Raw genomic sequence first — 16,710 nt, forward strand, 5'->3', positions numbered from 1 at the left:
TGTATAGTAGTAACTGCACGTATCGGGGTGGGGGGGACATCACACAGTGAAGAATTTACCTGAGCGTTTAGTGTATTTGAATAGCATTTTTAACACGAAATACAATGTCCCCCTCAGTCCCACCGAAGGCGTGCAGCTTGGCATGGGCCATCCCCCCCACCAAAGGCGCGTGAGTTGGTACAGTCGTGCATGCATCATACATAAATAAATAAAAAGAAAGCACACACAAATCGCACTAAATCGCTAAATAAACTAATTACAAGTTGACGGATGTGAAAAAGGAATAGCGCTTGCTCACGGCGGGGCTTACGGCGTGGTACCTGGCTATTTTTATTTAATGTAAACCCCACCGTTGGAGAGCCAAATCCTTCGCAAATGCACAAACACAAACAAACCCACACACAAACTCCACCACAAACCCACAGACAAATTTTTACTTTGATATATATTCTTGCACTAGTTGTAGGCACTCCTATAACGGTCTATACAGTCACGGTCACTTATGTTTAACCTCTCCCCACTCTTATCTACCTTTCACCTCCCTTGCACTCAGCAGCTCTCAGCGACTCCGCACACAGCGTCTTCGCACACAGCGTCTTCGCACACAGCATCTTCGCACACAGCAGCTTCTACCCTTCCACCGCTGCTCCCTCAGACCCGCTCACCCATCTGTCCCGGGCAGGGGGATCAGCCATCACCCGCCCGGCGACAGCATGAAGGTTGCGGTTGCGTTGACGGCTGTAGCGGCAGCGGCGAGATGTCTTCACACTTGGTCCCCGGCAACAACTCCCCGCTCCGCTCACGCAGACGCCCTTATATTCCTCTGCTAATTATCCGAGACCTCTCGTGTGTCTCTTTAGGCTGGCGCCTGTCGGCCCATCAATCAACCCTTATCTCCCGTCTCCCTGACAACACCTCCGGTGTCAGCGTGCACAACCGGTCGACCACGTTTGCACCTGTTTCGTCCCTTACAACTGGCGGTTTGCCCGTGCAAACCTCACGCGCACCTGTTTGCCCTCAGTTGCTCTCGGTTAACTGTGCGCACCGCGTATTTCACTACATTGCAGATATATAAACACTGCCCACCTCACCAAAGTGCAAATGCAGCACAGGACACCCTTAATATTCGCAGGGGATACGTCCCGCGAATATTCATCTTTAAAATATTACGAGGAAAATTGGATCAGGGGGGATAAACATATTATGTTTCATCATAAACATATAAACTGTATGTATATAGTAATTCGTACATATTTTATTCATATAGTTTAGGTGATCTGTGCCTAACGCCTGATACTGTACACTGTGTAACGCTGGGGAGGCTACGTGGATCCGAGTGATGTCACAAATTATCCAGTAAAATATCTGCACACACGAACACCATCATCTGGAATGCCACCTCATAAATTGGTTTTGAAAAAAGGAACCATTGTAATGCCGATTCCAAATCTCAACCCCAAAAAAGTATTATGCAATGGCACACGTCCAGTGATTCGTGAATTGATCTGGCACCGTCTGATGTGAATTTACCATTAATTTTGGGGCGAAGACCGTTTCCAATCATTCCTGCATTTGCTATCACTGGCAATAAGTCACGAGGACAAACTTTTGAGTATGTTGGACTTTATCTCAACAATTCTGGTTTTGTTCCCCGAATGAAAACTTTATGTTGATTTGTCAAGATGCAAAACTCCAACCAACATCAAAATGCTGATTCTAGATTTGAAGCTTTCGTCACTGCAAGGATTCATATTCTTAGGTTTTTTCGGTAAAGTCACGTAGGTAAAATGTTGTTTTTTAATTACTATAAGTAAAATAAAAATAAAAAAAAATAAAAAAAAATAAAAATCACGACGTTTCAGAGGCAACACAAGCTGTGTTGCCTCCGAAACGTCGTGATTTTAAATTTTTATTTAATTTTTTATTTATTTTACTTTTATTAATTTTACTTTTTTTTACCTACGAAAAAACCTAAGAATATCAAAATGCTGATTCAACAAAATTCATCTCAAGGAAAACTTTTGGGAGATGATCGTCAATTTACTTCAAATGTGCTATATAGACAAATTTTTGATTAAATAAATTCAGTACAATCTTTAAATGTTTGTCTTTTTAATTAAATATATTTTTTATGAAGCCGTCATATGATGCACAATTACACAAGTAATGTATAGTTATTTAACTTGCCTTTAATAAAGATTCACATACAAATATGTAAAAGTACAAATAGAAATCAATAAATAAGTGAATATTGCACACTTAGTAATTCCAAAACATTGTAAAGAAAAGTGCCCGTGTGTAAACAGTGCGGCAGATAAAGGCAGACTGAGGGGGAGAGCGTTGCGTGGGAAATATTTTGTGGTCTAAATCTACACCGCTCTCTTGCCTCACTACAAAACAACACTTCTTGTCAGATGGTAGCGCATGCTCCAGCCGCCAATATTTAAAATAAATACCCGCGAATATCAAATAGCACAACAGTAAATTAATCGCGAATACGCAAAAAACTCGATTATAAAACCTGTGAATATTAAGAGTTTATTGTACCTTCATCAGCAGTTTTCCTGAACTTTGTGGACATTTATTACGCCAATATATGTGGTTGTATACTTAGAAAATGTATATAATGCAATATTCGTAGCTTATGATTGATATCATATATAACTGGTCAAAGGTGGCAGACGCCTGTAATCCAGCACATTTCAGGCGAGGATTGGTGGATCGTAAAAATGATTTTTAAATTCCTTTTCCGTCAGCATTGAGGTCTCATACCCTGGCTTGCCAGCAAAAGGCGGTACAGCAAAAATGTGGATTCCACATTTAGATAGAGTACTACGAGAAGTGTTCGATCAGCACAGAGCTTGCACTCCACACACCATGGCATCCAGACTTTGCAACACAAGGAGGAGGGGCTCCAATTGACACAGACCACGCCAAGAAGCCGCCAGAGCTGGATGTGCTTCTAATTGGGAAGATGCCTAATGAACCAATTATTTGTGGAATGTTAAGAAACCCACTCAATTTTTCTTTATGGAAGATTTAATCATCTTATTATTATTTTGGAGAAAGGTCATCTATAGGCATTACGTTTCAGTCAAGTCTGCGCCATTCTTTAACAGTGAGCGTTAGAACTCCAAAGATGTTCTTAATAACAAGCAGGCAATAGAACATATCTCTAGCAGATGGATATTAAATTCCCCCAGAAAGCTAAACCTTTTGATCGGTACAAAAATAGCAACTGCTGGGCTAATCTCAAAGGACTACGGGGGTCTTGTCCAAGATAAAAAAAATTGTCACATCCCACTGCTGGGTTGATCACACACCTTCCAGAGGTCTGCTGCTTGCAGTGCTGGATACTTAAATATAGCAGTTTTAACATACGGAAATGTACAAGGACATCACAGACTCAACACGACATCCAAACACCACAGAACACAGTACACCCACATAAAACCATGCAGATTTTTGTCAGCAGTTAAAGTTTTGCGTTTGCTGGGGGCACTTACCTTCAATAATTAAACCTACCTTGAAGCTTGCAAAAACGCACATATGAACAGTTGAGCAATAATTAAATATATAGGGGGCACGGGATAAATGCCCAAGTATGTGTTTTCATAAAAATTATGTTGCATGAAGCAGCTTGAATTTTACTCAAATAACTTAGTTTCCTGCCAGTAACCAACAATAACAAAGTGCGTATCTCACGATATGCAATTTAAATCTCATGTTATATTAGTGTTTTTTTACGTAAGCTGCCAACACGTGCCATAAAAGCCGTTTGCTCCCATTGTTATCATTATATTTTTTGTTTATGCCATGCAGCGTTTCGCAAAAAGTATTTTTAACACGCAAGCAGAAAACCCTGTCATGTGACTTCGTACTCCTTGCGTCAGCTCAGTCTGTGGCCGTTCACTTGGAGTGGTGTTAAGTGCCCCTTCTCGTTGCCCATGCTGCAGAAATAAGAGCGGCAGCACTAACAGCCAGCATCAGCTGTCTGTCCGGGCCAATAAAACCAACCGTGTGCCGGGCTGGGGATGGGAGTTGCCATGTTTTCTTTTCCCGGGCGAAGGCTCAATCTCTGTTTCCCTGCCAACGCGTCCTCACTGTCCAGGGGTTGTAGGACTGCAGCGCACAACGGACACGCACGCGAGCACGCACACACAAAAAGCAAATAAAAACAAACAGCTCATACTCCCAACAGAAATGGGCATGCTGCATTACGGTCGGGATTGTACGTGCACAGGGCAATAACTCATAAGACTGAAACAGGAAGAAAACAAAAAAGACGGATGGAAAAAAAACTGACTCGAGGGATAAGAAATAAATGTTATCAGGGTTAGGTTAAGACATAATTGTGCTCAATATTTTTACAAGTAGGTGGCAAGGTTATTGGAAGGTGACACACGAATGGCATGAGATGAAGACCCATACATTTGGCAACATATCTCAACGCTCGACACTTGCCGGGTTTACATTCAGGAAAATGAATTATCATAGTCCAAACGATTTGATGCAGCTGTTCACCTTTATCAAGTAAATGCAGATTATTCCTTACCCAAATGAATGTGTATTCTTTGATGTAAAGATCACTACTGGGGTGTACAAATGGCTGCAGCTACATTTGTGTTTTGGCAAATCCAGAATGGGAACACAGTGCTGTCTGTACAGACAAAAGCATATTCACATTTTGTGCATAATGGCAGCCAACACAAAAACTGAATATGTCGCACAAGGAGACGTTAAAATACCAGCAGAATGTCCAAAATCAAAGTGGGATGCCCAACAAAATGATTATTCTAATCAATGAAAGTAAATTAAATGAAGACATCAAAAACACTAATTTAACAATTACATATGATCAGCATTTATATTTAACAATTCTTTAAATCCGTTGACAATCCACTGCCGAATGAAGGCCTTCCCCAACACCGTGTCAGCCATGGGGGTCGTTTGAGGTTACTTCCCCACGCTGGCCAGTGCGAGTTGGTAGATAGGTGCTCAAGGCCGGTTCAGATATCACTCACCATCGATGTTAGCCATGGCCAGGAATTGAACTCAGGTCTCCCGGTTTATCGGGCACGCCACGGCTCTTGAGAGGGATTTAAAATATTCAAATTGCACATACAGTAGTGCTCTTAAGATTCCAAAAAAAACAAAAATTGGAGTTTCATGCATATTTAGTGTGCATTTCATCAAATGCCTCCACTTGCAATGTTAAAAACAGCTCAATGCGTTCATAAAATAATAATGACAGCAAATTAACCTCTAAAAAGCAGCCTGCAAGTTCCATTTGCTTAAACAAGCAGATGGGAAACTTAAATAATTATTTTGACCTTAAGCAAAGCATACAAAACCTATCTATTCACAAAAATGTTTTAATAACTCATGACATGTATAAGATAAGCACAATCTCTACAGAATTTTAAATCACCATCTTTGTGTGTGAAATACCATTTCAAGCCCACATTTGCTGCAATTATTAAATTTTAAGAGATTTTTTTAAGTAAATAGTATATAGACATTTCAGATTTTAAATGTAAAACAATACCACAATGGGACACTAAAGACATTTAAAAATGGCAAACCGCCTATTTTAAATTATTTTGAAGAAGCAATTCCAGAATCATGTTATTTATATACTTCTTATTCATGTTTAATTCGTTACACTACAACATGTCTTGTTGTGTATAAATGATTAATCAGATTATACATCAATCACCAGGTACAATATAATAACAATCATCTACAGCCATTTGACAAAACTACTATATTGGGGGGCTTCCTCGTGCCATTTTATTAATCTACAGGTCTACCCTAAAATACCGGATTGCAATTTTTATGTCCTGAATTACACCTAGAACGATACAAATAAATAATGAGTGGTAGTCAATAAGTATTTAAATTTGCAACAGCTGTGACCAATTCACGTTCATAGTGAGTGAAGTTGATTTGCTGCTTCATAATGTAGAGTGGGATTATCGTGGCATGCACAGAACGATTATCAAGCATGCCTCTGCACATCCATCTTTAAATAGGTGCCATTTGTACGAAACAGGAAATGGTATAACCGGTTACATTTTCCACTACCGTTGGAAAAACTAGCGTAGGCAAGCTCTCAATCTCCAAAGAAGTTAACGAGAGCACGGTGGACCCTAAGAAAGAAAAACCGAAACAAAGTGCACACTTGAAGCTTGTAACACGTTCATAACAACCGTGAGTTACACTCGCCTGCGGATACGATGGCGACTGAGGGCCACTCCGATTGCGCACTGACTTGGCAAAACTAACGCGAGCCTTGCCACCACAGGCAAGCACAAACACATGCGGCAAAAGAGCTTGCAACAAACACTTGCTCGTGTGGATGGCAAAGCGTTGTGAACGTTGAACCAAACAGTTCGTAGGCCATGCAACTATTCATCTGTCCATCTTAACATTGTCTACATCCACAATATGTATTCTATCAAAATTACTGGATGTAGTTCAGCCATGCAGAGTGCAGCTATTTATTGAATAATAGTAAGTGTATATGCTAATGTATTTACAGAAAATGTTATATTTTCAACTCTATGTGACCATGAAATTATCCATATGTTCACCTCGATCATTTTTACAGTTACTCTGTGTAGTCTATAAAAATTAATGGCTGCGCATTCAGTCATACAGTGTTGCTATTTATCTAACTATCATCACTGTACGTCAAAACCGATCCAGAATTCGCTTAAATTGGATTGATGCTGCTGAAATGGTGCACTACCAGAAGGCAATGGGGCTAAGCGGTTGCGGGAAAATACTTTCATTATTAATGTAGAGAGATGATTACATGAAGGACACATTTCCTGTTGACTTATAGTTATTCATAATCTCCACAACCATGCTTGGTTATTTTGTGTTATATAAATTATGTGTCTCGGCTAATTCATTTACACTCGTCATTTTGTGACAAGCAGTAGGGAAATTGCTGCTCATTGATAAAAACAGAAGTGTGAGTTGCAACGCCACTGCAGGGACTATATATGGCCACATGCATTAGAGGAAACCCCCTCATGTGAACTCATTAGCAGAAGATCAATTGCTGACTGTGCAATACAACTTCAATTAAAACGTTAGAGAATGCTACTAGCTAAATAAAAGGCATTACCAATAAATATATGTTATTTAGCCAAGTGAATTTCTATCCTTTTTGAATAAATGAGCATCTTTAATTTCACAGTAACAGTTATTAAGTTCTTAAAATTCTGCTGTGCATAATTTATACGTTCGAGATATGGACTATGCCACTTGATGAAAGAAAATATTTAACACGCCTCTTATATGAGACAGCGTGCTTTCGCGATTTCCCCATACAAATTAGATGGTGGCTGTGAAAACTGAACCACTGACTCGGTCGCAAGCACACGACAGCCCCCCCCTCCTCCCATCAATCACGAGGACTGCTCGCGAAGGCGTCACGTTCCACCTGAGGTAGGTAGGCGAACGCCATGGTGAGCAAGGGGAACACAGGCCCATTTGAACGCACATCCTGTTAGCATGCAGCAGTCACAAGGTCATTAATTCCAGTCACTGCTCATCAACCTACAACCTCCGCGCTTAATTGATGTATATATGGTGGAATTGATAAAGAAAAATTACACGCTCCTTGCATTGTGCCCGAGTGGCAATGTTTGACCTCTCGGTGGATGGAGAGTGGTGGCCTCCTCCATCCACGTCAATGTCACGTAAAGCGAAGTTGCCCGTTTCGGATAATGCCAATTTTGGGATCACAACAAACCGTGTCCATCTCTTTGCACAACATAACCACACGCCGATAAATTATTAACATACTGTGCCACATCCTAAATTTACCTTTGTTGATAAAAGCAAACAATATCGCAACATCCTTCCTGCACACACAGTGTGACACTGTCCTTTAAAAAACATTTTTTTTGCAACAACAAACCATAACAATCATAACTTAACCATGCCCAGTGTGAAATACATGTCTTATACTGTCATACATGTTGAGTCAACGATTAAAAAAATATATTAACTTGGCAATATAATCACTTGCTAACAATAATAAATAGGCACTCCCTAAAAAGAACTGAGTTATGAAACACACTAAAAGACCAAAACATATCCACTGTGTCAAGACTTGATGCTGCTAAATATTTTCCCGCCAACACAAATGAACCGTAGTATGTATAGTGAACTTATTTCGCACCGTACGTAGAAAGCCCTGCTAATCGGAGGTGCGGGTAAACGACAAGAAACGAAACACAAAAAGCAGTTCTTAAGAAATGCGTTTACAAGGTCACTCAAATTGATCACAGAAGCAGTTCTATGCAATCTGCTTCAGCAGGCCATTGAAATGTACGATTGGAAGTTCCGCTTCACAACCACCCCAGAGCCCCGTGCAAAGGAAACGGGAGGTACCGAGTGAGAAACGGGGACCGCGTGCTACTCACATGCATGGCTGTCGCGTGCTTGAGAAGCTTCTGCCCCATAGTCCTGTGGGCAGCGGTCCAGTGGAAAGTGGAGAAGCCAGCAGTGGGTGAGAAGGAGGGGGAGGGAAGGAGGAAGAGGGAAGGAGAAATGCAGAGGGAGGGGTGTGGAGGAAGAAACAGCAGGAGGGAAACGTGGGCGAGCGGTCAATAAAAAATATCGCATCGTTACGAGGTTAGTGTGCATTACACAGAGGACGAATTGGAATGTGCGGAAGGGTTAACGTTCGTTGAGGCCATTTGTTTTGTCGAGCAAGAAAGTACACCACTAAATGGTGCTTTATAACGACGACAATTATGAGTAGCAAACTGATCGTAATTAATTGGAAACAAGTGAGAAATTAACACAACAGTGACTACATTCGAAGGTAATACCATAAACAATCCATCCGACATACTCTTTGGTTCTTTCGGTAAAGTCACGCAGGTATAAAATAAATTACATCACGACGTTTCGGGCGCAACACAAGCGTCCGTCATCAGGTGGGACAACCACAGCAAGAAACAATTGCTGAAGTGGGCAAAAAAGATCCGACATTCAGCTTTGTTGTAAAATTTACTAAAACACGTTGAGCCTGGACCCTCGCTCCTTTTCCTAATTCATCATCCACGCATTTTGCCTTGTTTACAGATGGTGTCAATTTCTGAACGTTCCATAGCGCACACTATAAGTATATGTTATAGTCCATTCATAAATAAGAAAAACGTCCTTCACAGATTAAAGGAAATATATAACGTCTGCTAACCGTTCACTGCATACATAACCTAACATGTGCGTATCATTTCAACAGTATATATTATGGTATCCGAAAATGAAACATCAATTGCTATGCTTTATCCACTGCCGATTAAGGAGCCCCAGGTCATCCGCACTGAGCAATGCCACAATCCATCTTGCTCTTTTGCATTGGCTGCTCCAGTGGTCACCCTCTCAGGCCTGTTTTCTTCCTTTAGCTGACATTTCATCACCATGCGCGTCTACCAGCTACCATTCGTTTTCATAATGCGTCCAGCCGAAGTGAACTTATTTTTCTTCACGGTCAATGTCTCTAATTTTCACTGCTTCTCTGATCAATGTTTACTCTTTATGACTCACGTGTAATTCCCAGAATGCATCTCTCCATGTTTATGTGCATACCTTCGATAAATCTCCATGTTACTTGAGGGATTCCATGTTTCCCATCCTTAAAGTAATAGCAGGTAATATGCATCGATGAAAAATTATCATCAAAAACTATTTTCCAAAATATCTCTATTATGCTCTCAATTGCCTTCGGATTTCATCATTTTTATGCTCGACTGCTTTCAATGATTACCAAATATGTCAATACTCTTTTGAGTACTGTATTCTAGTTCTCTCCCTCCAACGAAGATTTTTACAGCAAACCGAGTTATTTATTTATTACTGTTATTTTGCAAATATTTATCTTTAGTTCAACTTTTTTTCCAGGCTTCTTTCGCAAGTTATTTTTCTTATGTCTGGTGGTTCAGTTCCATTGGTTGTAAATGTATCACATTAATTAATCAAACATTGTGAATACTTTCACGATTCACGATAAAATCTTTATTTCCTCAATCAGATCTTCATAAAACATATTCTGGAGTTGCTGTGAAAAGCCTTTGTGAGAGGTAAACCTCCTTTGCTGAAAGCCAAATAAAAGGACACAAAATGCCAGGGACACCGTTGACTGCTAAGATCAACTACAATCATTAATAGTTGAAAAGCTGACATTTCACAGAAATGGGTTTAAATTTCAGGGCATGTCACTGAATATGACACTTCTGTTACATCGACCACAACTCACGAACAATATGGAAACAGCACCGACTTATCTGCCTAATTAGGGAGCGGTTGAGCTCAGTCCCTGCATTGTTTGAAGGCTCAGGCCAAATAGAGGCAGCTCAACAGCATGGCTCGAGCAAAAAGCAGCAAACGCATGACAGGCGTATAGCTGGGCATGTCAGTGGAGTGTATCAGTGGAATGTGAGCATAATTAACTGTTAAGATACTATGCCAGATTTGGCAACTCAAAATAATTGTATGCAGTACTCAATCAAAGCTCTCCAAAAAGCAACATCTGAATTCAAGACAAATATTTAAAAATTAGAAGGAAAAAAAAATCCGAAATGGAAGAGCGACACTGAAATTTCGTTAATCACAGGGACACGCGATGTTTTTGAAAAGTTGGATTGGAGATACATTCAAGTGCATGTTCATGACGCAAATTAAGATAGCCGTGTGCACTTAACAAGTTTTGCTGGCTGGCACACAAGTGTGCGGTGGGGTGGTCACCGCACACATCAGCGTGATGACATCACTCGCATCCCACGGCAGTGAGCTGGGTTCGTGGGTCACGCTGGCGTTATCACACCTACCGCCCACCCAGCACTGGATCCTGTGCAAATGCGTAGGCAGTGCTAGTTTCGCTATACATATAAAAAACATATATGAAATACAGTGCTATTGGCAAAGTTGTAAAAAAATGCCATGTACAAATTGCGATCATGCACAATATATCCAAAACTCATAATGTGCACTGCCAGTGCTGTCTTGTCTGTAATCCCACAGTAAATGTCTGTTGCTAAACGCCGACATCCATTTTTGTATTTCTGGAAGTTCTACACAGCAGGGGATACGCCCTTACCATCCTGTTGTTTCCTTTTCTGGTCAGTCAGGGTGGGTTCTGCAGTGGAGACCGAGCGCTGGCAGGACTTGCGAGCTTAGTGACCAAAGTAAATTACGAATGCGAGTGCTTGGCACTGGAGAAGTCAATAATTGCTTTTCTGCCTTTTCTATTTACAATTGCAAATCATATTTTTTAGGGATGTTTGCTGTTCCTTGATACCACGTATCAGATGTTCCATATTTACAGTACATTGTAATTTGGTGTTGTGTAGTGCCAAAGGCATCGCTATTTAATGATTATAAACATATCAGGTTATACATGGATGCGGTTGCCGTGTTGAAAAAAATAACACTCACACTGGGATAAATAGCTCTGTATTGCCTGTAGGCTAATAAAATAAACGTATTCTTTTTTATTCCAGCAATTATACAAAAGTCATTGTCCCGTGACAATTCCTCACACTTATCAATTCAACAAAACAAAGCTGTAAAACCTTATATAGGCATATCTAAACATATCTGCTCCTGTGACGAAATTACCCAGAATGCAGCCAACATCATCAGATCTCGGAAGCTAAGTAGGCAAATTGCGTGCCTAGTGCTTGGATGGGCAGCCACCTCCAATTAGCGCAGTTGGTTATGTACGGTGTGAAGGAAGTTCAACATACATATATCTAAACAAGTATGATGTATCATGATGCTGGGCTACATTTTCAGTAAAGAGCAGTACATCAAAATCCATTGTACTGTAATATGATACAATGTCTATGCTCACCAGCAATCCTTACAGACCAGCGTGATGAAGTACGGTCAAACAACCCCCACGACTGGCATGGCATGAGAAGGCCCTCATCCAGCAGTAGTCTGGCAAAAAAGGATGTGCATGTGCAAGCACGAAGGCAAAGGAGGTTCCAATGGTGTAAATGCTTACCCCGAGCTCTCATACTCTGATGGTGCATTGCCTTTGAGTTGTGCGCCTTTGGCGTCATCTGGTCCAACACCATGTGAGACTAGGCTCTAAGGAAAGCTGTCTCGGGTGTGGACCAATCAATTTCAAGGACAGTGCATACATTATCAGAGTTGTGTTTTTTGTTTGCATTCCGACCGCAGGTATTGTGGTCAATGCAAACATGACTCCTTGTAAAAAAGGTGTCAATTTTGTTGCCAGATAATTGGGTAAAAAAACAATTATTATAACTAATGCATTACTTTGCCAAATAAGTGTTATTGCCCATAAAATGCACTACGATACGCTACGGCTTGATAGACTGAAAGTCTGCCAAACTGGTGCAATGTTGCTGTGAAAAAACAAATGTCATTTGACGTTTATCAAGAAGGCCCATCATTTTAAAAATATACGAACACTAAAAAAAAAACAGTTTCTTTATAAAATAGCATTGTCTTATATATATAATAACTATCTAGAACAGGGGTCCTCAAACTACGGCCCGCGGGCCACATGCGGCCCGCCGAAGACATTTATCCGGCCCATGGTCACTAATTGGGCTGCGCTTGTGAGCACTAATTGGGCTGCGCTGGTGAGCACTAATTGGGTTGCGCTGGTGAGCACTCATTGGGCTGCGGTGGTGGGCACTGATTGGGCTGCGGTGGCGAGCATTGATTTGGCTGCGCTGGTGAGCACTGATTGAGCTGCGGCGGTGGGCACTCATTGGGCTGCGCTGGTGAATGGTTCAATGGGCCAATTGACTGGACTTGCCCCCCAGGCCGAAGGCTGCCAGCCCTCCCCTGGCTGCGCTTGACTGGCTCTCCCTCCCTCAGCTCCCTCACTTGCCCCTCGGCTCCACTCCCAGTGATATTCCTGTGTCCTGGGGATGTACTGTGATCTGTGAACAAAACTGCAGGTGTAATTAACTTTTTAATGGCACCCGCACTCGTGTGAGCCTGGGGTAAAAGCGGAGTTCCCCCAATCAGACTGCATTGATGGGCAGTGCAGTCTGTATGTCTCTGTGTGGGCAAAGTTATTGCTGGTATATTGTTTTTGTAGCGCTGTATATATATTGGTATTTTACTAATAGCAATTTGACTCCCTAGGAAACTGATGTCAAGAAAGAGAAAAATTGACTCGGAGTATAGGATATTCAAAGAACAGTGGACTTATGATTACTTTTTCATGCAGTACAAGGAAAGAGCTGTGTGTCTGATATTCCAGAATATAGTGTCTGTGTTCAAATAATACAATTTACGTCGACACTATGAAACTCAACATGAAGATAAATATGATTGTTTGGTCGGAGAAGTGAGAAAAGATTAAATATTAAAACTGAAAAATACATTAACTCATCAAAATACTTTTGTGAAGCAGAAGCAGCTAAATATTTCATCACTGCGAGCAAGTTTTCAAGTTGCCAAGCTAATAGCGTGCACTGGCAGCCCATTCGTGGAGGGAGAATTTGTTAAAGAATGCCTTATTTCTGTTGCCAAAGAGATGTGTCCAGAGAAGGCCGATTTATTTAGTACAGTGAGTCTTTCAGGACCTACAATTACACGGAGGATTGAAGAAATGGGAGACAATTTGCATCAGCATTTGCAAAACTCCACAAAAAAACTTTCCTATTTTTCCTTGGCACTCGACGAAAGCAATGATGTTCGTGATTCTGCACAACTTCTAATTTTTATTCGTGGGATGAATGACTATTTCGAAGTCACAGAAGAGCTTGCTGCACTGCAAAGCATCAAAGGAACAACTACAGGAGAGGATATCTATGAAAAGGTTTGCCAAACTGTGAATGATTTGGAGCTGAATTGGGCTAAACTAGCCAGTGTGACAACTGATGGTGCTCCTAGCATGGTGGGGTCTAAGAAAGGAGTAATTGCTCGCATTAACCAAGAGATGGACAAACATAACAATTCTCATCCAATAGCCATACACTGCCTCATCCACCAACAGGCGCTGTGTAGTAAATCACTGAAGTGGAACTCTGTTATGAAAATTGTGGTATCTTGTGTTAACTTCATTAGAGCTCATGCACTAAACCACAGACAATTTCAGGAATTTCTGTCTGAACTAAATGTTGACTATGAAGATGTTCTGTACCACACAGAATTCCGTTGGCTGAGTCGAAGGAGAGTTTTGAAACGTTTCTATGACTTACTTCCACAGATTACAGCTTTTCTGCTTTCAAAAAACAAAGAAGTACCAGAGCTCAATGATGCAGAATGGAAATGGCACCTTGCCTTTCTGACAGATGTAACAGAGTTACTCAACAGTTTCAATGTGCAACTTCAAGGAAAGGGGAAGCTCCTCTGTGATATGCAATCACATGTCAAAGCATTTGAAGTAAAATTAGGCCTCCTCATCAAACAAGTTAAGGAGGAAAACTTCTGCCATCTCCCCACAACTCAAAATCTGTTAGCGGAAAAACCATTGGTTGCAATTCCCAAACAAAACATGTGTGGATTCACTGGAAAAATTGCAAAAGGAGCTCCAATTTAGATTTAAAGAGCTTCATCTCCATGTACAGGACATACAGCTTTTCCGTAACCCATTTTCTATTAACATTGAAAATGTGGATACAATTTACCAAATGGAACTGGCTGAACTGCAGAATTGTGACTCTGAAAGACGCATTCAAGTCAAGCAGCCTTCATAATTTCTATGCATCTCTCCCCTCTGAGACATATCCTCATCTCAGGAACCATGCACTCAAAATGGCAACCATCTTTGGCAGCACTTATGTCTGTGAACAGACTTTTTCCAGAATGAAACATTTGAAATCTCCAACCAGATCTAGACTAACGGATGCACACTTGCATCACTTGTTACGACTAGCAGTGACAAATATGGAACCGGACATTGACCATCTCATTAGCCAAAAGCAGGCCCATAGTTCCCATTGAAATACTGGCAAGTTTGTTGATTTAACTTTACTTGTTCTTCATTTTAAATATTGTATTTGTTCCCGTTTTGTTTCTTCACTTCAAAATAAGATATATGCAGTGTGCATAGGAATTTGTTCATAGTTTTTTTTAACTATAGTCCGGCCCTCCAACAGTCTGAGGGACAGTGAACTGGCCCCCTGTTTAAAAAGTTTGAGGACCCCTGATCTAGAATGTAGATACCTTAATCTCCCGGTCAGACAAATTGTTTCATGTAGAGCATTTATCAATGGCCAGCATAAAAAGATGTTGATTATAAAATATATTTACATCATTCATGAATGCCCAACATAAAAATAAGCCAAATTATTTTAGTTGGGCTTTATATTTTTCTGTGCCAACGAGTTATATATTGAGGCATGTTTGCAATAATTCCGTTGTTTTCCAGTTTAGTCACTCATGTTTAATGTGATCCCAACTGGGTTAAACTTTGTGAAGTTCTTTAATAATTTATTGTGGCTAATTTATATTGGTTGTTATGGCTTGTATCAGCAAATATGGGAAGGTTAATACAATCCCTATTTATGCGTATGCCTCTATTTCTCACATGTAATTGTTGAAAAATATTTTGCAACATCCCTGTGAATAGCTTCAGCGAGCAGCGTCTCCTTGCCACACTCTTCGGATCTGTATTGTGTTTCCGGTCGCATTCAATCTCAAAGTAACTGTACTACCTTAATAAACGTTTTTTTATAATTATTATATATTTTAATGAGGCCTGGGTTAGCGTTTGGTTGTCTGCTTCTTTTCTACCGAATGAAAAATATTTTCCATGTATAGGAAAGATAGGCATAGCGGTATCTGATATTAATTTCCCTCTTCCATAATCTGATAGCATTTATGTGGACAATGGCAGAGCGAGTGTTATAATAACACCTTGCTCAAGTGGTAGGTTGGCCTCTAAATTGTCCATTATTGCATTATCTATCATGTTGTGAACAATGTGTATGCACAGAATGAGGATAATGGGTCGAAATTTCTTCAAATAAGCTTTGTCTCCATTTTTTATGAAGTAAAAATTGAGGCATCGTTCCAGAAATCGAGGTAATTAATGGCTGCGTTAATATATATTCAGTACATAGGTCCACTTGTTTTGATCCAGGACCTTGTCATGTTTTTTCGATATTTCCAATAGTATTGCATCGTGTCCGGAAGCTTTCCCATTTTTGATACTGCAAAGGGCAGTGGTTACCACTTCAACTGTGACATCTGGGATATATTTATCCTCATCTGAAAAATGATTTGCTTCCTGGGGAAAGAGATTAGCTCGTGCGAGAGGGATGGATAGTGAATCCACGAGACCATGGGCAGCGGCAATAACTGGTGGAGGCCTTTATCCACCATTAACGCACATAATGCAGAAACACCGCACGAGACAGAATTCTACTTGAAAGTGCAGTTTTGTAGACATCTTGCCGTGCATGTAAAAAACGCACAGAAATTCTACAGTTTCTATGTATTGATATGGTCAGACAATTTCTGCGAGCAGGAATGCAAATGGCAACCACATCTTCTCGGTCACCTAATGGCCTAAACAAAAGGCATTTCTCCATTAAGTGATGTATCGCTTTGAGGCGGTGAAGGTTTACCATTTATAGATTTCACTATAAACATTCGTTCGTTCAGTCTGTCAAATACGAAGTGGCAGACGTACCACCACATTTGTTTGGGCAATTTGTAAACTCTACACTTTCGATCTACAGTACA

At 40.6% G+C, this 16,710-nt stretch overlaps 1 protein-coding gene across 4 annotated transcripts in view; it reads right to left on the reverse strand.

Moving 5' to 3' along the window:
* The window catches only part of LOC144720242 (oxysterol-binding protein-related protein 8-like), a 104,009-nt gene that overhangs the window by 74,893 nt on the left and 12,406 nt on the right, over window positions 1–16,710 (reverse strand). For 3 of the 4 annotated variants that reach the window (XM_078596805.1, XM_078596802.1, XM_078596803.1), the window contains exons 3-4: window positions 8,445–8,487; window positions 4,018–4,122 (exon numbers count right to left, since the gene is read on the reverse strand). In XM_078596805.1, the coding sequence (XP_078452931.1) occupies window positions 4,018–4,122; window positions 8,445–8,487 (148 nt within the window). Of the gene's footprint in view, window positions 1–4,017; window positions 4,123–8,444; window positions 8,488–9,618; window positions 10,877–16,710 lie in introns of all 4 variants that reach the window. The other variant, XM_078596804.1, reaches the window with a different exon arrangement.

The sequence above is a fragment of the Lampetra planeri genome, chromosome 8, assembly GCF_965212315.1.
Source record: "Lampetra planeri chromosome 8, kcLamPlan1.2.h2, whole genome shotgun sequence".
Lineage (NCBI taxonomy): Eukaryota > Metazoa > Chordata > Hyperoartia > Petromyzontiformes > Petromyzontidae > Lampetra > Lampetra planeri.